At 38.5% G+C, this 26,069-nt stretch overlaps 1 protein-coding gene across 4 annotated transcripts in view; it reads left to right on the top strand.

The window, feature by feature from the left end:
• Nucleotides 1-6,212: 6,212 nt before the first annotated feature.
• CLCN3 (chloride voltage-gated channel 3) overlaps nucleotides 6,213-26,069 on the top strand; it is a 66,105-nt gene continuing 46,248 nt past the window's right edge. The window contains exons 1-2 of one of the 4 annotated variants that reach the window (XM_036423631.2): nucleotides 6,213-6,731; nucleotides 18,162-18,337. In XM_036423631.2, coding sequence (XP_036279524.1) covers nucleotides 18,178-18,337 — 160 coding nt within the window. In that variant the 5' untranslated portion in view covers nucleotides 6,213-6,731; nucleotides 18,162-18,177. The remainder of the gene's footprint in view (nucleotides 6,732-18,161; nucleotides 18,338-26,069) is intronic. The other 3 variants (XM_036423629.2, XM_036423632.2, XM_036423633.2) reach the window with 3 other exon arrangements.

Raw genomic sequence — 26,069 nt, forward strand, 5'->3', positions numbered from 1 at the left:
ACGCCTGGTACTCTGTCTAACTTTATGTAGTTTGAACTAATCATTAGCTATATATAGCTTGGACTTAAACTGTAATAATTTCTGGATCTTAATAAGGTAAGCTTACCTCAATAAGCAAAGATAAAGGAGTTATCTAATTAGTTCTTCAGTTTCTGGCTTTTTGGGTTGGGTCACCTGCAAGAGCTCATGGAAGCATCAGCTATCTAAAAAGATAGATCATAACCTATTTTTAGGAAGAAAAAAGTAAAACATTGAGTCCTCAGCTGTACAGAGCCTGAAAAAGGAGTCACCTCATGAGACTGAATTGAGGATATAGTTGGTTGAAATAACTGAGGGTCTATCAAGTTCCAATGAGGCTTAGATAGGAGTTTTCTAGGAAAGAATCACATAAACCTGGAGGATTATTTGCAATGTTAAAGGCTTCAAATGTAATCAGAAGTACAAATCTATTGAATATAATTTCACATTCTTTCTCAGGGAAAAAGGCAAAGAAAAGAAAAAGTCACTTTCAACTCTTTCCCTGATGCTGGTGGAATCAGGAGGAAATTCTAGACTATAACCGTATCACTATTTTCCTAATAGAATAGCTTAATCCCTTTTTCACACCCTCTTGTCAATGTGTGTGAAACATAATAAAGTTACAGTTCTTTTTCTGAAACTCACAAACACATGAAATAGCTTTATTCATTTCTCTTATTTTCTGTAGAACAGTGTTGTTGTTTTCCTCCATGTATTTTTCAGCTATTACAGGAACTATTCCTACTTCCAGGTTTTTTACTTCAAAGATAATTTACAGCAACTTGATTGGGGTCAGGGAATAAGAATCCTGCACACCCCATATTTGGGATCAAACCCTCAACATGTGCCCTGAATGGGAATCAAACTGTAACCTCTTGGTTCATAGGTCAAAGCTCAACCACTGAGCCAAACCAGCTGGGCCAGAGGGCTTTTAAAAATGCACATAATACCTGCGGTCAAAAGATAATTTATGCAACTTATAGTAGGCAGAATAATGACCACTCAAAGATATCCCAGCCCCTACCCCCATCTCTGGAATCTGTAATTATGTTAGGTACATGGCAAGGGGGAATGAAAGTTGCTAATCAACTGACCTTAAAATAGTGACATGATTCTGGATTATCCAGGTGAGCTCAATGTAATCACAAGAGTCCTTAAAAGTAAAAGAGTTCACTATAACTGGTTTGGCTCAGTGGATAGAGCATCAGCCTTTGGACTCAAGGGTTCCGGGTTTGATTCCCATGTAAGGCCATGTACCTTGGTTGCAGCCACATCCCCAGTAGGAGGTATGCAGGAGCCAGCTCATTGATGTTTCTCTCTATCCCTCTCCCTTCCTCTCTGTAAAATATATTTTTAAAATGGAGGAAAAAAGTAAAAGAGTTCAAAATGGTAGGATCTGAGAAGGACTCAAGCCCTAGCTGGTTTGGCTCAATGCATAGAGCACAGCCTGTCGACTAAAGAGTTCAGGGTTAGATTCTTGGGTTAGATTCTGGTCAAAGGCACATGCCCAGATTGAGGGCTCAAATCCCATTAGGGGGCATGCAAGAGGCAGCCAATCAATGATTCTCTCTCATCATTGATGTTTCCATCTCTCTTCCTTCTTCACTGAAATCAATAATATATATATATATATATATATATATATATATATATATATATATATATATAAAGCCAAAAAACTTAACCCATTGTAACTTGATTTGAGGATGGAGGAAGGGGTGATGAACCAATGTGGCCTCAAAAGCTACAAAAGGCACAGAAACAGGTTCATCCCTAAAGCTAGAAGGAAGCACATCTCTGCCAACACCTTGACTTTAGCCAGTGAGATTTATGTTGGAAATCCAACCTGAAGATCTCTAAAATAATGAATTTTTGCTGTTTCAAGCCACTAAATTTATGGGCTACTAATACAAATGCCTATCCTCCTAAGGCCCCAGGAGCAGAGTATGGAGATCAGGTTGATTGGTATATATTTTTGTAATGTGTGGGAAAAGCAGGATCTGTAAAAACTCCTTATTGTGTATTATTCCAGCCCTAGAAAACTACTTCTTTATCATTCCCCTCCAAGTAAAGGATGTGTAAGAACCCCAATTAACAGGACCCCTTCTGGAACACTTGCTAAGATGGAATGAGATTCTGTAGGAAGTGCTTGTATTAGGGCACATTAGAAAATGTTCAAAGAATCTAGCTGTTCTCCTTACTATCTGAAACACCCAAGTCTGTCGAAGAGGTTTAACACCACCAGATTCTCTAATAAAATTACCAGGGGAATTACAGAGAAAGTTCTTCCTCAGGTGGAACCTATTGTTTTATCACCAAGCCATCACAGAGCACTTTGTTTAATGTAGTGGTTCTGACTGAGTCCTGCTCATTAACTGGGAATAATTAAAAATATGCTCACTCAGGCCCAAACTTGGGACAATTAAAACAGAATTTCTGAGAGTGAGGTCCACCCCTGTTTTTTTTTTTTTGTTTTTTTTTCTTAAGCTCCCTAGACAGTTCTGATACATTAAGTTGAGAACTCCTGACAAAATGGTTGTGTATGTCAGAAACAATTGATGTTAAAATAAACAAGTTCTCATGAAGGAATAAAGCAGTGCACAATATTACAGATCCAAATGTATAAGTAGACTTGTTCTTGCCCACTTGTAAGATCCATGAAGGAACTAATACACTACCATAAGTGAATTTATGATTTTTTTTAATAAAAGGATCACAGAAAGCACATATAATTGATTAACAGACTGTGACTATTGTCTCTCATTCTCAGAGTCTGTGTGCCTCTTTCCAAAATTGGATTGCAGGCTATCCATCTGCAGTGAGAGAAGAAAATATATGTCTGTAAAATCTCTTGTGAAAAAATCCATTTAGTTTAGAAAAGTTTTTGCTTCTTTTTTCAACATTGCTTTCTTAAAAAAAAAAAAAAAAAGTCTAAGAAACTTGTTCAACAGTTTCCAAAATAAAATAAAATAAAATAAAATAATATTGTGCTTGGAATTACTAAGATTCCGCTAAATTTACCTTGATAAATGTAATGAAGGAGTCGTAAGAAGTTTGACTGCATCATCACCATGGACATAATACCAGCTCTGAAACCCAGGACTGTATTACTTGAGAATACTCAATTATTCCCTGGAAGAAAAAAAAAATAGGATGGACAAAACTCATGTGTTAAGCATGGATAAGTTAAAAATCTGTGAGACATAGTGGTCAGATAAAGTTAGTAGGGCATACACTTGTAACATAGAAAATGCTGAAATGACCAAGAGATGCCTTAATATTCATGAGGCACTAAACATACAAGAGGCACTAATATTCATTAAACATTATACATTCCTTACACACTAAATATACATGAGACATTTGACATTCACAAGTCTTAGTTCTGCCACTCAGTGGTGACAAACATACTGTGTCCACACGTCCTGTTCAAGAAGTGCAAAACTGTACTTGCTCAGTAGGTTACCTGGCAAGCTATAGCTGTGGCCAGATATTCTTGCCCTGCATCTCTCCAATGGAGTCAGAGTGTGTCATTGGTACCTCCCACCCTTGTCCCCTTGCTCAAACCCCGGCTCTGGTCCAATTACAATTGCATCAACAGGAAAGCTAATGGGCCAAGAGAGACAGGACATATGAACATTGCATAATGACAGGTTTCAATTCGAGTCTTTCCATCTCATTTGCACCCTATTGTGTGTTAATTTTCTTTCCCTTTGCTTCTCATGATGTTTTAGCCTTTGATTCCATGACCTCTAGGATAGCTTATGTGGTAGTATATTTGGAGGGTCTCAATGCATTGAGGTAATTTCTAAAAAAAAAAAAAAAAAAAAAAAAAAAAAAAAAAATGAAGCAGATAATATCTGGGTATTACTCAGCACTATATGTTATGAAAATTATTTTTAAAATTTTAATTGTAGAGAGAGAGGGAGAGATAAACATCGTTCAGTTGCCTCCTACAGGTTCCCAACCTGGGAATGTGCCCTGATTGGGAATGGAATTGGCAACCTTCCATGCACCTTCTGGTGCATGGAACTAGCTCAACCAACTGAGCCACACCGGCCAGGGCAACACAAGATTAAAAAAAAAAAAGTTATTTTACCTGCTACCTATAATTTTCAAAGCTTTACACTCAAAAGAATGTCTCTCTTGGAGTGTACATTTTCCTGGCAACAAGAAACAGAATCCCTAATTTTGGCAGGTCCTAAGATATGTCCTTAGAAGGCCTTTTTAATCTTTAGGCTTTCCAAATAAACTAGATTAACAGTTTTTAGAATACTTATTATAGTGGGTATAGTTTATTTTAATTGCAAGAAGCTGATTATCTTGATCCTGGAAAGGTCCCTTGAAAGTCCTTCTGATTAATGTACATATTGGGTGACCAGACCTCATTGTTCCAGGATTAGTAGCAAAAACTTTTGATATTTTTTGCCAACTTGTTTAAAGTGGTCTGAGATTCAGAGTTAGAGAAATCTACTGCATAAAACCCTGTAATTTTATGTAAGGCTAGTGACGGGGAAGGGCAAAGGGGGTTCTGAAATAAAGTTACAGAGAAAAACCTGATTCATGGGTTGGTGGTGATCCAGAATCAGAAAGTGATATGAATGAGTGACTTGAATCTGTTGAGGTTATCAGAGTGGAAACAGATGAGCTGAAAAAGCTAGTGCTCAAGCCTCTTAAGGCACAAAAACCCTCTTGGGTTAGGGTATCACTAAGGAGATTTCCTTTTCTCACCTCCCCCACCCCTCAAAAAAACCCCAAAAACAACACCCCTTTGCCCCCAAACCACCTCCTTAAATGGCGAAGAAAGGGGCACTCTTTCATCACCTGTGGTAGGTGACTGTGCAGTTGAGAACAGTGACTCCATCTTCGCTTCTACTACTTTTTGAACTGGAACACCTACAACTGTTACCTTATGCCTGTCCAACCACTATATTTTAGGAGTGTTGGGAGCAGGTAACTGGCCTTTTAGCTTAACAGGTGATAATGATATTCTGATTGTGAAAAGATCGTCAGTCTAGTTAGGGTCCTCAAACTTTTTAAAGTGGGGGCCAGATCACGGTCCCTCAGAGAGCTGGAGGGCCGGACTATATGAACTACTAATTTAGGGGTGTCAAATTCAATCAGAGAAGGGGCCAAAATCTAAAATCCAGCCTAAATCGCGGGCTGAATGGTTTACTGAACAGTCATAAACTGTCATTGTGATGGAAACACAGAGGAGTGCAGTGATGACAGCGCGGTGCGGGCCACATTGCAAGGCCTGGTGGGACGGATTTGGCCCGCGGGCCTTGTGTTTGACACATGTGTACTAATTCCTACTGTAACACCTCGGCTACGCTCACTGCCCAAAAAACCTGGTGGGCCGGATCAGACTCCTCTGCGGGCCGCATGTGGCCCGCGGGCCGTAGTTTGAAGACCCCTGACAGGGTTAAGGTATAATGTCTGCATCCTTCTTTCACATGCTCCATGGGGTAAAAAAATACACCCAAATATATTATAGATGACACCCATATAGCGGAATTTTTGAATCTAGGTGACTGATACCGTCCATCCACGATGAAAACCCTTCAAAACCACATTGTTGTTATATGCAAATTGCATTTACACTTGAAATACGTAATCTGCAAGCATTATTTCTGAAAGTGCACGGTGGTTACATTCGGGTTATCGGTTTTCTCTACATGCACGTCAGACACCCAACCTGGCGCGGCGACCCCATGGCACCACCCGCCCGTGACCTGTGAGCACAGGCAGCATGGGCCGCGGGTCTCACTTCAAACGCCCACATTTCTCTTCGATCTCAGCGAGAATTAAGTAGTAAGCGCTTGTCGCCAGCGGCTTTTTGCTTTTTCAGTTCTGGGACTGACGCTCGCCGGGGCTTCGCGAGGACGCAGGGGCAGGCGCCCGCCCGCCGCGGCCTTCGGAGCCAGCTCCTCCGGCGTCCGCCTCCCTCCTTCCCCGAGGTCAGCAGCCCGGCGCACGGCCAAATCAGGGTGACGCGCACGCATGCGCAGCGCGGGTTTCACACCCTGCGCGGCCCCGCAGCGCCCGCCGGCGCCCCGGCTCCTCCTCGCCCCGCCCACTACCTCCGCATTACCCAATAGGCGCCGACGCCGCTACGACCGCGGCCGGAGGCGGAGCTGTTGGGGCGGCCCGGACGCTGAACGGCCGTTCACGTCGACGCGGTGACGTCACGCGCCGACGCACCTGTCGGGCGCTCTGGATTCTTGCTGCTTTTCTTCCCCTTCCGTGGGTCGGGGACGCTCTGGTTCGGAGCCTTTGCAGCCCCTTTCTCGTAGTCCCAATTCGCCCGGGGCCGCGTGTAGAGGAAGGAGGGTGGGGTGGCTGGGAAAGCCCTTCTCCGTCGTTCCCGAGTTAGACCATGGGTTTAGGGTTAGTCTCTTAGGAGAGAAGGGATGCTGGAGTTTTTTATTCTTAATTTTGGGTTAGAGAAACAGGTTGACTCGAGGGCCCAAAGCAAGCGGATTTAACTTACTGCCGTGACCGTGTTGGAAGGAGGACCCAGATACGAGTCCCACCGGGCGAAATTTCCGTAGGAAACGCCAGGTGTCTTCAATTGCGATAGTTTTGGTTTTTGTTGAGCTTCATCAGGCGGAGCTCCCGGGGCTAGCGAGGGCTGAGGCTGGAAGCAGATGCAGAATCCAGGGGCAGCTCAGGAAGCGGCCACCGACGTTGCTATGCCTCTGAGCTGCAAGGTGAGTTGCATTCTGCGAAGGGAACATGTGTGAGCTGTCCTGTTCACGGGGCTTTGGGTCAACTTTGACACCAAGGATTGTTATCTTGGCTTATCTTAGAATACATTTACTACATAAATGTTAAGTCCACCCTCATTAGAGGCGTACCCTCGAACATTCTTTATGATTTCACCTGTTTTGTCCAGGAAACGTCGAAGGATTTTTGAATAGGATGGAAGTAGTTTTCAAGGAAAAGATTGGTAAATTTGAACTCAGAGAGTGGGATTTCCTTTCGCCAAATGTGCCCACATTTAAAGTAAATATCGGTTTATTTTTCTTTTTAGTTTTTAGGTTTATGTGTATACCAAGACACAGTTTGTGTGTGTATATATATAAAACGTTGGAGTTTTGGGCTTAAACTTGGACTAGAAGCGTCCTGAGACTCTCAAATTAATTTTGCCCATGCTTTATTTGTATAGCATTTTAAAACTGGAGCACATAGAAAGTAATATACATGCACATTATGCATATTTGTTAGAGTTGAATCAACAGTGGCCATACCTTTTTTTTTTTTTTTTGTAATTCAAAAGTTCAATTCTGAGAACTATAAACTTTCTATGCAATTCAGTCACTGCACCATCATTGTGGCTTGTGTCATTGATTGTTGAATCTTCACAGAAAGGCTTATCTTTTCATCTCCAAAATTTAACGTAGAAGATATGTTTCTTGATGAGGTCTTTATGGAAGCAATTTAACTGATGTCAGTTTTACCAGCCCTTGTGAGTAATTAGAAAATACGGTGTAGCTCAAGAGTACATAAAGGAGTTAAAATGTTAATGTATATATTGTTTATTTTTGTTGTAAAAGTTGCTGATTGCATAGAATGGCTAGAAAAACAGGTATGATCTGCAGAGAATTTCTCAAATTGAGTATGCTGTTATAACCTCTGGTTAATAGAAACAGCCAAGGTTGGCAGAATATATGACAAATTTCATTCCGCTCCCGTATTCTACCTCCCACACACTTCAAAGACTTTTTTTTTTATGGTATAGCTTACATAAAAAAAGATCATATTTTTTTCAGATGTCCAACATAGTGATTCTACATTTATATTTCCTTATGTGATTCCCACATGTCTATGTCTAATAACTCAAAAGACTGATTCTTTGTTTGAAAAAAGGGTCAGATGATTTTAAGAAGATGAATGTTGAGCATGTAGATCATTAATTGGAGATTGTTGTAGCATGTGTTTTTCAATCATGTTACTCATTAGGAATGTCAATATTTGACCAGGTTTTGCATATATATAAAGTTCAAGGAGACATATTTGCTGAGGTTATGATTTTATGTTAGTAAATTGTCTATTTTCCAGGTCATGTTGGTGGTAGGCTTTCCATTTCCTGTTGTGACATGTTGGTAATAACTTTCAGACCGCTCAGGAAGCGAGGTTTGATCTCTATAGTAAGATATCAAAGCAATATTCTGTGGGTTTTGGCCACTGACTACTTTGAAGAACTTTCAGCTGAGTTTCTAGTCAAACTTACCAGCAGTGATCTAAAACATACAGTATGACATAATAAGTGTTAATATTTATTGAGTGAATTCTATGACTCAAGATCTTTCCTAAGTAGTTTTTTGTAGATTATCTCAATTCTCACACCAACTCCATGAAGTAGGTACTTACTAGCGTTCCTATTATACAGATGTGGAAACGGAGGCATAGAGAACTTAATTAATTACCCAAGACCTCGGTAATTGTCAGAACTGACACTGAAGCCCGGCATGATTTCAGACCTCTTGCTCTCAATGCAGATAGGACTAATTAAAATGTTACAAGAAATGAAAGGATGAGAGGGATGGCATGATAGGTCCATTTCTTTTCCCAAATATAAAAGTAATGTAAAATTATAGAAACTCTGGAAAGTATTTTTTTTTTTTTTCTTTGAAACTCATCCTACTATAATAAACCCCGTTGGGGTATTTTTGTACTAGTATACGAACATCCACATGTTCACTAGTATATGAACATTGCAGCTATGATTCATTTTGATTCTTAAAGATAAATGTTCCTTAGTTAAGTACAAATTGGAGAGAGGAAGAACCCCTATGGGGAAACTGCCTATTTTCATTGCTGAAATATGGAGAGATTTCATTTGCAACTTTGCCTTGAACAAAGTTAAAAAAAATATGTTTCTTGACCGTAGGGAAAGTAGTTGATAGTTTGTCTTGTAAAATCATGAAAATTATTTGGTTTTCAAAGTGTAAGACTTCCATAGCATCTTTTTGTTGGATTTTTGTTTACCTTTCTTTGAGTGACAGTCTGAGCCTTATATTTGTGTTTTTCCTTTTAAAATCATCTAGCATTTAACTTTTGAATGACTAAAATTTTGATGAATCTAGGAAATTTTCTTCAGAGCTGACAGGTTACTGCAGGTTATCCATTGCATACTTTTTTGAAGACAAATGTAGATGGCATAGCAATTTATACATTCAGCTAATAAAATTAACAGGATGAAACATCAAGTAATATAACTTTTGAGAAAAGTCAGTATCTTGTCAGATGTTATATGGGCTGACAATTTGTATCAGAATAAATTCTTGCTAATGTAATGTTTCAATTTTAGTTTCATGATGTTATATGGGATTGAGGGGTCATTCCTGAGTAAAATAAACTTGAGAAACTTCGCATAAATTTTTATTATAAAGTTAATTTTTAAGACAGTTGGGGATATGCTTTATCACCCATGCTTACTTGACCATGAAACCTTTTACTGGACTTGTGTTCTGTGCACATACTCATCTGCAGATATATTTGTTGTCTTCTTGGCTCCATAGCTTCACTCATGCCAATAATTTTGATTCAGTTAACCTCTTCTCCCATCTCTGCCCCATAAAATACTCCTTACCTTTATGGTCCAACTCACATGTGTCTCTTCCAAAGAAGGCTTCTTATCATCAGATACAGCGGAATGTGGTCTTTTATCTGAGCTCTTATAACAGTTCTTCTGTGACATCTGTCATATATTGCCTTTTATTATGTAGATTTATAGTAATTATGGAAAATATTACATCCCTTTTGAGGACAATATATTATATAAAGTAACTTTATACTGAAGGTTACTGAAAGCCACAGACTCTATACAAATATGCCATTAATCAATAAAAATTGTTTATATTTTGTACAATTTCTGGTATATTAGTAGCTACTCTATAAATAGAATGAATGATTGTTTAAATTTATTGTCACATTTTAATATTTGACCTGTACCTAGCACATACATTTCTTAAAATACTTATATGAGAATGCTTCTTACATATAGTCAGTTTCTCTTCCCTGCCATTATTGATCTTGAGACTTTTATCCATCGCTTTAGTTGCAGACATTTGGAATTGTCATTTGGGGGTGGGTGGGTGGTATGGATTTTAATTTCTTTCACTCAGATTGTGCATACTTTTTTTGTCAGCTTACTAACCAGCCAGATAGCTTTTTTAAAATATATTTTATTGACTTTTTACAGAGAGGAAGAGAGAATATAGAGAAACATTGATGAGAGAGAAACAACGATCAGCTGCCTCCTGCACCCCCCCCACTGGGGATGTGCCCGCAACCAAGGTACATGCCCTTGACCGGAATTGAACCTGGGACCCTTGAGTCCGTAGGCTGATGCTCTATCCACTGAGCCAAACCGGTTTTGGCTGACTGACATACCTTTGACATTTAGTTGTGGTCCTCAGTCCTGATTGATCTTTATGAGTGAGGCAAAGTTTTGTTGGAAGTTATGAAAAATTAGTGTACCACTTCAGGCTGTTAGTCACTTAGCCACCCATTTCTAAGGTCTTTTTATTTCTGTGCTTTATCCCCAAACCCCATTCTGGTGGTGTACTGCTTTGTGTTTGGGGACTTAGATTACATTCCCTTCATGGTAGTCTGACCTTGAATAGGTTGTATAATTCTACAGTTGGAAAGAACATTCTGGTCCTGAGGCCTATTAGCTGTAGGAGTAAAACATTTGTTTCTTTCAGCAATTTTGAATTAATTAGTCAAGTCAGAAACTTAGCAGATATCTTAGATTTCTTCTTCACCATTCCCACATTTTAGCTAACACATTCTCTTAAATATTTCTCAAAATGTGTTCTACTTCTCCATATTGGTATGTCTTATTTCAGTACTAAAGGCCTGGTGCATGCCCTTTGTGCACTGGGGAGGGAGGTCCCTCAGCCTGGCCTGCACCCTCTCGCAGCCCGGGACTCCTAGGGGTCCTTAGCTCTGCTGCAGAGGAGAGAGAGGCTCCTGCTTCTGCTGTGCTCCCCAGCCATGTGCCCAGCGTCTGGCTGAACAGCACTCCCCCTGTGAGAACACACTGACCACCAGGGGGCAACTCCTGTGTTGAGAGTCTGCCTGGTGGTCAGAGTGAATCATAGTGACCAGTTGCTCTGCCTTTTGATTGATTCACATATTAGCCTTTTATTATATAGGATTATATAGGATGCCCTCACTACCTTATATTTAGAACTAGAGGCCAGTGCATGAAATGCGTGCACAGATAGGGTCCCTAGGCCTGGTCTGTGATCAGGGGCTTCCTTCCCTCAGCTGCCATTGCCGGCTGGGGCCTGCCTTCATTCTGCACCTCCCACTGGTGGCCAGTGCACGTCATAGCGAGTGGTTGAACTCCTGGTCGGTCAAACTCCATAGGGGGTAATTTGCATATTAACCCTTTATTATATAGGAGGAAAGATTGTTCAATGGTGTACTAGAATAAGGGTCACTAACTTTTCTCCTAATCTTTAGTCCTTCAGTCTCTTGTCCTTCTGATCTGTCTTCCACACTGCTGCTAGAATTGGTCTGCTAAAATTTATATCTCATCATATGGTTTCTTTTTTTAAAACTCTTAGTGGTTTATCATGTGTATAAATGAGTAAATAAGTTCCTTAGCATGACATGAGTGTCCCCCCACCCCACCGCCCCTTTTTTTGCTAATCCTCACCCAAGGATATGTTTTCCATTGATTTTTAAAAATATATATTTTATTGATTTTTTACAGAGAGGAAGGGAGAGAGATAGTTAGAAACATCAATGAAAGAGAAACATCGATCAGCTGCCTCCTGCATGCCCCCTAATGGGGATGTGCCCACAACCAAGGAACATGCCCTTGACCAGAATCGAACCCGGGACCCTTCAGTCCATAGGCTGATGCTCTATCCACTGAGCCAAACCGGTTTCTACTCCATTAATTTTTAGAGAGAGTTAAAGGGAGGGGGAGAGACATAGAGAAACATCAATGGGAGAGAGATACATCGATTGGTTGCCTCCTGCAGGCTTCCTGGGTGGGGGCTGGAAATTAAGCCTGCAATTGAGGTACATGTAGGCTCATGACTCAAACTGAACTCATGACACATCAGTCCAAGGGCTAATGTTAGGGCAGTGGTCGAAAAACTGCGCTCGCAAGCCATATGTGGCTATTTGGCCCCTTGAGTTTTTAGCAAAGGCCTGCTTAGGAGTACCCTAATTAAGTTAATAACAATGTACCTAACTATATAGTTTAAGTTTAAAAAATTTGGCTCTCAAAAGAAATTTCAGTTGTTGTACTATTGATATTTGGCTCTGTTGACTAATGAGTTTGCCAACCACTGTGCTAGGTCAACACTTCTTTTTTGATTTGGCCTGTGTTTTGATTTGACCTCTTCAGCTACTCTGTAGTTCCCTCCCTCTTGTCTTCTATAAGCTACCCAAGGAGATTTTGTTACGATGCTGCTGAGTTTTTGCTCATTTTTTTTTTGTGTGTGTGTGCCTGTATTTTAATCTTACATACTTACTCTAGTTAACTCATCCTAATCATTCAATGCTCAGGTGAAACTTTCCCTCTGTTACTAAATGTTCACAGATTTTCCCAGGCAGCATGCTGATTCCTTTTTAGAGTTAAATACCTGTATATAACCTTTCCTGTAGTACTTGTCATATCATACTGTAGTTATTTGTATGTCTTTCACCTTCAATGCCTTGAGAATAGGGACCATATTTATTACCTCGCACGGCTTTGTGCCGGATATATGCTAGCTGCTGAGTAAATGGTTACTGAATTAATTAATAGATGACTTTGTGCCCTGGCCAGTGTGGCTTCGTTGTTTGGGCATCATCCTGTGCACCAAAAGGTTGTTGGTTTGATTCCTGATCTGGGCACATGCATGAGTTGCATGTTTGATGCCCGGTATCGAGCATGCATGAGGCAGCCAGTTGATGCTGTGCTCTCAGATTGATGTTTCTCTCTTCTCTCTTCCTCTCTTTCTCTCTAAAAATTAACAAACTACTCATAAAAAAAAAATACAACAAAACAACTCTGAAAACTTAACTTTGGCTACTAGATACATGGTGATCCTGTAAACTCACATAAGGGAGAGTAGGAGGATGGCAAATTTGGGGCAAATGTGTCTACAGTTTGGGTCTTGCTGAATTTGAGCTCTTATGTAACATTTAAGTAGAGATGTGCCATTCATTTGTTACACATTTGTTATTCATTCATACTATAAATATTAATTGACCCAGGGAGATTTTGTAACTACAGACAGGGTTATTCTAAAATTTATATGGAAAGGTAAAAGAACCTGAATAGCTAATACAGTTTTGAAAAATAAGAATCAAGTATGAGAAATCAGTCTATCCAATTTCAAGGCTTAAGGAGAAGTGTATGTTCTCAGCAAAGGGAGCCATAAAGGCACTGAAGCACGAGACAGGAAATAGCCTGCTAGGACTGAGAGGAAGAAGATTAGTAAGTCAAGAGCACTTGCAGGAAGTACACAAAAAATGAAGCTGGAGAACTAGGCAGCGGCCAGACTATATAGGGTATTGTCCGCTATGTTTGAGTTTCTCTGCTAAGGGTCGTGAGAAATGGTTAAGACTAATCTAATTCATGGAGTTGGGAGAGATTACTGGTCAGACTTGCTTTTAGAAAAGACTATGCTGGCTGCCATGTAGAGATCAGGTTAGAAGAAGTACAAGTGATTTTACACAGATCATTTAGGAACTTACTGTAGTAAGCCAGGCTTTTTATCCCTGAAGATTTTTATTGGTTATTGCTATAATCTTCATAACTCTGCAAAAATATATTTTCAAGCTATTATCTATAATAATGAAAGCATAATATGCTAATTAGACCAGACATCTTTCTGGATGACCTTTCGGACGAAGCCAGGGTGTGAGGAAAGCCCGGGTCCTGGGTGCCCACCAGCAGCCGGAGGGAAGCTGGTGCTGGCAGCCAGAGGAAGGAAGGCCTACCCTTGTATGAATTTCGTGCCTCTAGTCCAGCAGTTCTCAACCTGTGGGTCACAATCCCTTTGGGGGTCGAAGGACCCTTTCACAGGGTAAGACATCCTACATAGCAGATATTTACATTACAATTCATAACAGTTGCAAAATTACAGTTATGAAGTAGCAACGAAAATAATTTTATGGTTGGGGATCACCACAACAATAGGAACCAAATTAAAGGGTCACGGCATTAGGAAGGAGAACCACTGCTCTAGTCTATTATAACGTTTTGAGTATATTTTTGACAATTAAATAGGAAAGATGACTAGGATTTTTTGCATATTTTTTTAATATGCAAAATTTCAGTTCTGTATTATGATTTAAATATTTGTGGGCAAGCCTGGGAATTAAGTTTAGAGTCTAAAAAGATTTAATTGGTGTCCGTATTGCTTCTTTATATTTTCTTTATTGCTGGGACTGACCAACAGCCCCTGAATGACGATGAACAGATTACTCTGACTCAATTTGACTGTGAAAAAGAGGGCTAAGGGGCCCCTGGCCTTAGTAGCCAGGACAGCCTAGATTGCCTGCCTCCTTAGCCTTTTATTGGAATCTTTATCTTCAGATACAATGAATAGGCAGAGTAATCTTGGGAGTACACATATGTTTACATTGTCTTTTAGGCAAGGGCATCCACAGATTAAGCATAAGGATTCCAGTACACACCTGGGGTCTGCACATGCACAGAATTATTTGGAAAGGAATAATTGGGCACAGCCTTTGACACTTCTCTAAGTCTCCCTTAAGTCAGAATTCTGATAAATAGGTGAGGCAGCCTTCCACACACTTCTCTTTTATCAGAATGTCCTTCTTACAACTTTCCAACCAAGTCTTTTGTGCTCCCCAACACTTTGTGCTATCATAGAATTTTAAATACTTTATAGCAGTGATGTTCTATAAAAATATTTGTGTTGTAACTGCAAGCCATATATGTAATTTTAAATTTCATAGGAGCCACATTATAAAATAAAAAGGAAATGATGAGATTAATTTTAATAATATATCTTTTTAACCCAATACATCTAAAATATTATAATTTCAACATGAAATCAATATAAAATTATTAATGAAATATTTGATTTTTAAAAAATTAAGTCTTAGAAATCCAATAGATGTTTTACCTTAAAGCGCATCTCAATTTGGACTAGCCATGTTTCAAGGCTAGTGGCTACTGAACAGACAGTGTATACAGCTCTATAGGTTTCTGGAGTAGATTTTTAAGTTTGTTTTTTTTTTATTGGGAGTAATTGTGGAAGACAGAATTCCAAGATGACCTCCAACATCTGCATCCCCTGGAATACAGATGTCTCTTCCCAGTTATTCAATCACACATGAAGTGGCTGCTTTGAAGTGATCTTGCAGATGTAAAGTCCCAAGTCAGCTGACCTTAAATAGAGAGATTACACTGGGTGAATCTGATCTAATTAGGTTAGTTTTGTTTGTTGGCTATCAAATTTATGGAAATAATAGCTCATATAGGCCTGAGTTTAGTAAACTTTTGGGATAGAGCTGGTTGCTCTTGTTATAAAGAACGGTGTGGCGTTCTAGATGTCTCAGAGGTGTTAGTGCAATTAAGTTTTTTAAGAAAGAGTGAAATTGCCAGTTAACACTTATGGTTCTTGAGGGACTTTTGGGGATAAAATGGAGGAGACACGTTGGAACTTGCTGATTGAGGTCACAGTATACAGAAAACCTGTAACTAATTTTTATTTGCTGTATGTTATATATATGAAGCCCTTTTAGTGTGATTATCACATAAAGAAGTGAAGAATAGAATGTCTGTGTTCTTTGCAAAATCTTAGTCTAAATGCTTTGATACATCAGAATTAAAATGATTCTTGAACTGTTAATGATTTTTTTCAAAGTGTTTGGTTATTTACTCAAGAGCCACATATTTAATTTGATTGCCTATTTGGACACTGCAAAATTCTTAGTATGCATAGCTGTTTTATACTATTCTACTTTAACATTTACCTTAAATATAAAAACTCTTGCTTTAATTAGTACATTGTAACAAATTCAGTATGTAATAATAGGCCATCTTTGGTAGAGGTAACCATAAAACAACAATAAAGTTGTAAAGCATTACATATTAAAAATTTTCTTTGTAATTTATGTGCTAGTTTTTAGTTGTTCTCCCTAGAATAAATTAATGCTGTTATAGAGAATATTTGTCTATTGAAAAATCAATACATGTATATTTTTTACTTTATTGCTTGGATAAGCAATTTGACATTTATAATCCATGTATTATGTACCTGTCACTACCTTATGTGAGAATAAAGATATGTTCTCAGGGAGCTCTCACACGTCACCTTCTCTAAATTAGGAAATGTATGCAATAAATCTGTTTTAAAAAGTGATATTTTATAGCACTAGAATTTGAGGATGGTTCCATTCATTGTTTATTTTCTGTAGGTACTTATGCTATGTAGTAAGTCTTATTTTACAAGGTTTACTGGTTTTGTTATTGGTGGAAGTGGAGCTCTTGGGGTGCCAAGGGGAAAATAATTTCCTGAGTCCCCCACAGGAGGATGGGGTTTTATAGAAAGTTTTATTGATGATGTAAAATTAAGGGGGTTCTGCTCTGAGGTCCTGTCTCCTGTCCTGCCGTGGAAAATATCAAATCACGTCATCAGCGGGCTAGGATTAAGGCCACCGCCAAGAATTTCTGCTCCATATTAAAGTCCAGTTCAGTCCAGCATTTGGCTAGCTTAGCTTGTGTTCCTGCTGTAGTCAGTCCATTGTGTGTGGGGTCTGCATGGCCATGGGCAGTGCAGCTGGTTGAGGGAATACATAAGCACTCAGGGTGATTGCCGGTCACAGAGCAGGAGATAAAAGGAGACAAGGGAGAGGGTACTCTTTGGGGATTTTTTAAAAAATTGATATTTAGGGAGAGAGTTTAGAGGAGCATCGGTGTGAAAGCAAAACATCCATCTGCTGCCCCATGCACATCTGGTTCTGGTGATCCAGCCCTCAACCTGCGCATGTGCCCTGATCAGGAACAGAACCTTTTGGTGCACAGGATGACACGCAACCTACTGAGTCACAAGGCCAGGGCTATCTGGGTATTTTAAACCTTCCTAGATTTTGCAGGCTTGCATTGGCTCTACCCTCCTTGTCGTCTATTGTTTCCCAGGCTAGACTGATAGGCAATCCATCCCCTACATCACCTGGACTTCACTGCGCATGCGTCCATCTCCCCCTTGTTAGATCCCTTCTCCCAGTGTTCTGTAGGGAACGGACCTGTGGTTCCCTGGGGAGTCTGAAGCTGTAGTTATGATGACCAGATGACCATGTTTACAATGTATGGCCTTTCCTTTGCTCTCTTCCTACTATTATTAATAAACCCTAGGTAGTTGCCACAGTAACATTTTTATGACTACCTTTCAAGTCCCACGCATGAACCTTCCAAGTCTGTTGCTAATGTCTACCAATTTGATGTTGAGCAAGTAGGTAGATGTATTTAAAAATTTAAGCCACGAGTAATACTATTTTTAAAATATAGAGACTAAGAACAATGAAAATGTATGCTTGTTTAGTATGATCTGCTTTGAAAAAAATGAAAATTGTTACATATTATCATAGCTTCCATGGCTGATACCTATTTAACTATGGGTTCTGAAGATTAAATTTTAAAATGATGAAAAGAGAATGAAATTAATATTTAAAGTTAGCATTTGTCCCTGCTAAAATATACAGAAGGGACAGTCTTACTTTTAGACCTGGTACGTCAGCCATCTTTTTCCTTTGACCTGTGGCCAACTATTTTGGAAATTCCTCCAGAGATAGTCTGTACATGCACAAGCAATTATGTACTGTATTCACCCCATCCCCACATGTATTGTAGTATACTGTAAACACTTCTCTGTACTTTGTTCTTTAACTTAACAGTTGACTTTGGAGATTGTTCTATACCACTAACTGAAGATATTCTTCATTCTTTTTTACAGCTGCATAATGAAAATAGAATTATTAAATCATCCTAAAAGACTTCACATGACAGATGTTTAGCAATTGTTAGAGTGAATGAACTTAGTATTTTTTTCAATACAGAGGTCAGAAATTTCCTTCGTCATGTTAAACTAGACAGTTTTTATTACATGTTGGGAAAATTTTAAAACAATTTCCCCTCTTTTTTCTTTCAGATAACCAAACAGCTCAATGGAGTCTGAGCAGCTGTTCCATAGAGGCTACTATAGAAACAGCTACAACAGTATAACAAGCGCAAGTAGCGATGAGGAACTTTTAGATGGAGCAGGTGTGATTATGGACTTTCAAACTTCTGAGGATGACAATTTGTTAGATGGGGACACAGTAGTTGGTAAGTTTAGCATTGCAACTCTTAATATTTGTAGTCATGAATATCTATTAATCAGAATATACTGGTTTTACTGAGGTTGCATATTGGGGTAACTTTAAAAATTGAGGTGATTCATGTAATATAGAACCACTTTTAAAGTGTACAATTCAATAGTATCTAGCCCTTGCATAATGTTGTGCAAGCACTTCTTTCTAGTTTCAAACATTTTCATTACCGCAGAGGAAAAGCTTATATTTGGATAAACTTTAAAATTAAATATAACTTAATGCAGAGATGTATACAGCTTTAATTGGGGTTCTCAAATAAACAGAACTAATAGGACAAATATTGATATGTAGGAAGAGATTTTTTATGAGTGATGGGCTCACATGATTGTGGAGGCTGAGAAGTCCCATGACCTACCATCTGCAAATTGGAGGTCTAGGAATGTTGTTGGTGTAATCCTTGTCCCTCCCCTTAAGGCCAGAGAACCAGGGGAACCAGTGGAGAAGTCCCAGTTTGAGTCTGAGTGCCCCAGGTCCAGGAGCGCTGATGTCCAAGGGCAGAAGGACATAGATTATATCCAGCTCAAGCAGAAAGCAAATTCAACCTTTCATTTGCCTTTTTGGTCTATTTAGATCCTTAATAGATTTTATTTATGATACCCTCTTTCATTGGTGAAAGCATCTTTTTTCAGTCTCCCAATTCAAATGCTAATCCCTTCTGTAAGGACCTTCATAGACATATACAGAAATAATGTTTTACCAGCTATGTGGGCAGCCCTTACCCCCCAGTAAAGATGCATAAAATTAACTATCACAGCAATCATCAAGTTCTAAGTGTGGAAATTGATGAATTTCTATAAAGTGAACACTTCATATAACTACCCTTGTATCAATAAACAAACATTATCAGGACTCCCAGATTCCTTCTTTGTTCCCCCTTCCAGTTTCAAAGTAACTACTATTTTGATTTCTATTATTGTAGTTTAGTTTTGCAGGTATATATACCTTTATCTAAATGGAATTATACCACATATGTATATAAATAAAAGCCCAGCGACCAGAACAGTGGAACAACCAGAATGATCAGATGACTGGTGGCTATGATACACACTGTGGCAGCCAGCCAGCTTGATCCAGGCCCTGATCGGCCCCCAACACCCCAATCAGGTGGGGCCAGATGGCCAACTGCCCACGGCCCCTCCCCCACTCTGGCCTGATGGGTCCACATCAGAGCCGGCTGGCTGGATCCCACCTGTGCATGAATTCCTGCATTGGGCCTCCAGTGTCTATACTAATAAAAGGGTAATACATTAATTAAACTGGGAGACCTTCCGGACATCCTTCTGGACAAAGCCATGGTGGTGGGGCTGAGGCAGAGGCAGTTTTCTGATGGTCTTAGGCTCTACAGCAGCAGTTCTCAACCTGTTTCCCCCAGCTGTCCTTCCCTGCAAGCCCGGTTGACCCAGCTCTCCTCCTCTGCCAGCCTGCAGGATTGATCACCCCCAACTGCCCACCCCTGCTGGCCATCTTGTGTTCACATGGGGCAGCCATATGTTGTTGGAGTGATGGTCAATTTGCATATTACTCTTTTGTTAGATAGAATAGAGGCCTGGTGCATGGGTGGGGTCCAGCTGGTTTGCTCTGAAGGGTGTCCTAGATCAGGGTGGGGGTTCTTTTGGGGTGTGGGGTGGCCTGGGCGAGGGGCCTGTGGTGGTTTGCAGGCCAGCCATGCCCCTCTGCGACCCAAGTGGAGGCACTGGTATCTGGCATTTATTTATCTTCTGTACTTGAAACTTTGTAGCCCTGAGCGGAGCCAAGCCTCCTGCTATTCCATGGCTGCAGCCATTTTTATTGGGATTTATTTATCTTCTATAATTAGAACTTTGTAGCCTTGAGTGGAAGAGGCCAAGGCAGGCCAGGGCTGTGGAAGCTTGGCTTCCTCCATCACCTGGTGGCAATTTAAGCTTCCTGTTCTCGCCAGCTCCGTGGTTGTCGCCATTTCTGTTGGGATTTATTTATCTTCTATAATTGAAACTTTGTAGCCTTGAGTGGAGGCCTGCGCCTGCCAGGGTGTGCGGAAAGCTTGCCTTCCTCCATCGCCGGGGAAACCCAAGCCTCCTGCTCTCCTCGTGGCCGTAGCCATCTTGGTTGGGTTAATTTGCATACTCGCTCCTGATTGGCTGGTGGGCATAGCTTGTGGGTGTAGCGGAGTAAAGGTTAATTTGCATACTACTCTATTAGATAGGGTGGTGTTTTTTTTGTTTTTTAAATATTTTTTATTGATTTTGTACAGAGAGGAAGGGAGAGAGATAGAGAGTTAGAAACATCGATGAGAGTCATCGATCAGCTGCCTCCTGCACACCCCCTACTGGGGATGTGCCCGCAACCAAGGTACATGCCCTTGACCGGAATCGAACCTGGGACCCCTCAGTCCCCAAGCCGACGCTCTATCCATTGAGCCAAACCGGTTCCGGCAGATAGGATGGTTTTTAAGAATATTGTTGGTAAATATTGACAGTTTATCTTCCTAATATTTATAACTTTCTCCTTCCCAATCCCCCTTGTTTTGCTCAGCTGGCTCTAGTAAATTGTTGAATGGAAATGATGATTGTAGGCATCTTTTGTCTTGTTCTGACCCTAAAGTTTCACCATTAAGTATTACCTCAGAGTTTTAAGTATGATGTTTAATCTGGACTTTGGTGTTACCTTTTATTAGATTAAATAGGCTCACATCTATTCTTAGTTAAGAATATACCATTTATAATAATAAGTGGCTGTTGAATTTATCATTTTCTCTCCATTTTTTGAGGTGATTATCTGATTTATATGACTTTTTTCTGTTATAAATTTTAGTTGATTTTCTGGTGTATTGATGTTTTATTTTTTGTAAATTACTAGATTTGATTTAGTTATGTTTTATTTAAGATTTTTGCATATATTTTCATAACTGGGATTGGCTGATAGTTTTCTTTGTCCTTATTAGCACTATGCTTAATGTTGTTTCTTTTTAGATCAATTTGGTAAGTTGTATTTGTCTAAAAAATAGTTCTTTTTGTTTAAAAAATTTATTGGCATGACTTGTTTTAATGTTTGTAGTTTCTGCAGTCATGATAATGACTTTGTCATTCTGATAATGGTTAGTTTGCCCTTCTTTTCTCTCCCTCTCTTCTTTTTCTCCTCCCCGTAGTAGTCAGTGTCAGTTAAGATTTATCAGTCATAGTCTTTCCAGTGACCTACTTTTGCCTTTGTTGTTCTTTTCTATTATGTATTTGTTTTCTGTTTTATTAATTTCTGTTCTTAATCCCTTCTACTTTCTTTGGATTTATTTTCCTGTACCTTTTTTTAACTTTTTGAAATAGTTCTTTAATTTTTAGCCTTTTTTCAGTTAAATATATTTAAAGCTAATTTTTCCAGATACTGATTACTGGTGTCACCAATTAAAAATCCTTTCTAACTTCCATAATGATATCTGTTTATACTTATAGGTTATTTAGAAATGTAGTTCATAATTTCCAAACCTATGAAGAATTTCTGGTTATATGTAATGGTTTTACAACATTATTACATTGCTGTCAAAGAATATACATTGTGTAATATCAATGTTTTCAGAAATTTTTGAGACTTGCATTGTGGTCCAGGATAAAGTCCATTTTTGTAAATGTTCCACGTATGCTATAGAAGAATATATAATATTAAATTTTTGGTTAATGGTATTCTCTATATACCCATTAGGTAAAATCTGTTAATATTCTGTTGAGCTTTTTTTTTTTTTTTCACTTAACTATGTTTGTCCTTGTTTGTTTCTATCAATATGTGATAATGATGCTTTAATATTTATCTATAGACTTATATATTACCATTTCTTGTCATTCTATGAATTTTTGCTGTATATACTTTGATCTCATGTTATTAGGTTATATCTTCCTATGAACTGAACTACATTACTTTTATTGTGAAGTGACTCTATTTTCCAAGTATATTTTCTTTCCTTCAAGCCTCCTTGGATATCAGTATAGCTCCCAAATTTTGGGGGGGTTTAAGGATTGCTTGCACCATTTTTTCAAAACTTTTACTTTCATACTTTCTGTATCCATGTGTTTTAGTTGAGACTCTTGTAATCATATTGAGAGCTAAAATGGCTTATGTTTGTGAGGGATGAATATTGTAAAACCATTCTTTTTATATATATATATATATATTTTTTATTGATTTTTTTTTACAGAGGAAGAGAGAAGGATAGAGAGTTAGAAACATCCATGAGAGAGAAACATCGATCAGCTGCCTCCTGCACACCCCCCACTGGGGATGTGCCCGCAACCAATGTACATGCCCTTGACCGGAATTGAACCCAGGACCCTTGCTCTATCCACTGAGCCAAACCAGTTTCGGCTAAAACCATTCTGTTTTTTATATTTATTTTCTGGTTTGTCATTTTTGAAAATTCCTAAGTCCTCTTTTTATTAATGCTGCAGTAACTATGTAGTATTATTTGATTATTGTTCTTGAAAGTTTTGCTATTTTTTTTACTCCCCCTCCCCATGCTTTTACAGAGTGTTCAAATATAATTATAAAGCACCTATACTTAATCGTAAACTACAGTTAATCTGACACTTTTAAGAGTAATATATTTAGTTTGAGGAGTAAAGGATATAATTTTTGTTAATATTTGTCTCACACAAGTGATTATATTGGCATTTTATATTGGCATTTTAAAAAAAGAATGTTCTTATAGAAAGTGTTAAACACATGTATAGGGAAAAGTATTATATATGTTCTTATTATGTGAAATAACTATCAACTCATGGTCAATTTTGTTTCATCTCTACTTCTTGTAGTGTTGTTTGATATCATGTAGCATGATTCTTTCAACTTTGATCTTCTTTCTAAAAATTGCTGTGGCTATTCTGTTTTTTTTTAGTTCCATATAAATTTTTGGAATATTTGTTCCTGTTCTGTGAAATATGCAATTGGTATCTTTATAGGAATTGTGTTGAATCTGTAAATTCATTTGGGTAGTATAAATATTTTAAGGATATATGCTTGTTTGTATCTTATTCAGTTTTTTTCTTCAGTGTCTTTTATTTTGCCAAGTTCAGTTCTTTTACATCATTGTTAAATGTATTCCTAGGTATTTTATTTTTTGAGTCACTTGTAAATGGGATTCTTTTCTTAGTTTCTCCTTTTGATAATTCATTATTGGTGTATAAAAATACAACTGATTTCTGGATATTTATTTAGTCTCTTGGTACTTTATTGAATTCCTTTTATCCATTCTAGAAGTTTTTGGTGGAATCTTTAGGGTTCTCCATGCTATCTGCAATAATGACAGTTTTACTTCCTTTCCAATTGGAATGTTTTTTATTTCTTTCTCTTGTCTGATTAATGTGGATAGGCCTTTCAATACTTTGTTGAATACAAGTGGTTAAAGTGGATATCCCAGTCTTCTTCCCTATATTAAGAGAAACACTTGTATTTTTTGCTCATTGGTATAATGTTGGCTCTGGGTTTGTCATATATGGTATTTATGTATTTATTTACTAGTGTTTCCGTGCATGAAATTTGTACATGGGGATGGGGTAAGGTGTTTCTCAGCTCGGCCTCTCCAATCTGGGACCCCTTGAAGGATTTCCTATTGCCAGTTTGTAGGGATTAGGCCTAAATTGACAGTCGGACATCCCTTTCACAATCTGAGACTGCTGACTCCTAACCGCTCACCTGCCTGCCTGCCTGATTGCCCCTAACCACTCTGCCTGCCAGCCTGCTCGCCCCCAATTCCCCACCCCTGCCAGCCTGATCACTCCCAACTGCCTCCCGTGCCAGTGTGCTCACCCCCAACTGCCCCTTCTGCCGGCTTGCTCACTCCAACTGCCCCCCCCTGCTGGCCTGCTCACCTCCACCTTACCTCCCCACTGGCCTGCTCACCCCTAACTGCCCCCTTGCTGGCCTACTCCAAACTGCCTCCCCCCCCCCCATCATGATCACCTCCAATTGACCCCCACTGACGTCCTGGTTGGCCCCAACTGGCCCCCGGCTGGTCTTCTTACCCCCAACTGCTTCACCCCCCACCAGCCTGATCACCCACAACTGCCCTCCCCTAATTGTAATTTAGTTTGTTAATCTGGTAATACTAAATCTGTATCAAAGTCCTCTCTTGCCACACCTCCCAACCTTTATCCTTTTCTAAAGTCTAATTATGAAGCATTGTAGCCTGAGAAATAATTCTTTTAAGTGGCAGCCATGGATCCCATAAACTTGAGATTTGTTTACTTTTGAAATGTAAAAAATTTCCAGATTTCTTATTATAAAAGTAATATATTTATGCAAAAAGTAAATATATGTTTGCTTAAAAATTTAAAACAATGTGGAACTATTTAAAGTAAACACTAAATGTGCCATCATCCTCTCCACTCCACCTCATTCCTTCCTCAGTGATAACAATTGTTGAATTTGGTGTGTGGCATTCTAAACTGAACTCTATAAAAATACATACAACTTATATATTGTATGTACATATACTCATATAAAATTTTTGTTAACTAAAAATAATTAAAATTACTTGTGATAAATAATTTTTACTTATATTAAATATATTTTATAGAGAAGGTATTCTTCCCTCTCTAGCTAGTGCTATAGCTAGCTATAATTTTCATTTTTCCTTTGTGACCAAGTTGTAAGTAAAAAAAAACAAGAGTGTCTACAAATACCAGGAAAACTTGTAGTTAGATTTTCATTTTACATAATGGCATGAAAGAATGGAAATAGTATCATAAAAATTAAATTATTTATGAATGTCATATAGCATATAGTTTTTAAAAGTTTTATTATAGTAGAACTTTATCAAAGGACCACAAAGGACCAAATTTAATGTAATAAAGTTAGTTCTTTGTCAAAGCTTTCCTTGTCTATAAAAACTATTTCCAAGAAAATTTAAAACAAACAAATAAAAAAACTCCCAAAAAGTCACAGTCAAATTACATTAATAGCCAGAATCAGATTTTATGATATGAATTCTAGTCTGTATTCCTTTTCTAAACCATTTTCCTCAAATTCTAGGTGGGATTTTATGAGAAAGTCTGTCTTTATGATGTTAACACTTTTTGAAATATAAATACTTTATTTAATCTAATTAAAAAATACCCCAGTAACTAAAATGTGATTCCTCTCATTTTTTATTACCCCAGTTCTCATATAAATGCCTTGAATTGGAGTGACCTCACAGGTTGGTTCATTCAGTACTTAGAAAAATAAATTTTATGGAATCCCAATTGCTTCTAAGGAATAGTACATTTTTATTTAGTGGCACTGCAGCAATATTGCTATTTCAGAAGGAGAATGTCCAAGTCTAGAGTGACAGTTTGAAACAAAAAGAGTTGCTTTATTTATGAATCTCATAAAAATTACCAGTAAAGACCCAATTGGAGTTACCTTTTGAGACACATTTTACTAACAGCCTTTTTTAAAAGTACAAAGTATTTGTTAAATAGGACAAGTAGGAAGATAGGAAAATCTCCTACTTACTGGATCTGTTTTTGCATTGTTTCACAAACAATAGCCAAATTACTTACTATGTTAATATGTTTTCTTTATTCTGAAAAGGTGGAATGTCTTACTGGTTCTTGAAAGAAGGAAACAAGAGGCTGCTGAATGGGATTAGTGAGATGAAATACTTTTCAACTGCTCAGTTACTAAATTTTCTGAACCCACAGTAGAAGTTCGAAGTACTGTACATTTTTGATAATTAAAAATTG

Source organism: Pipistrellus kuhlii, unplaced genomic scaffold (assembly GCF_014108245.1).
Source record: "Pipistrellus kuhlii isolate mPipKuh1 unplaced genomic scaffold, mPipKuh1.p scaffold_m20_p_8, whole genome shotgun sequence".
In the NCBI taxonomy this organism is placed as follows: domain Eukaryota; kingdom Metazoa; phylum Chordata; class Mammalia; order Chiroptera; family Vespertilionidae; genus Pipistrellus; species Pipistrellus kuhlii.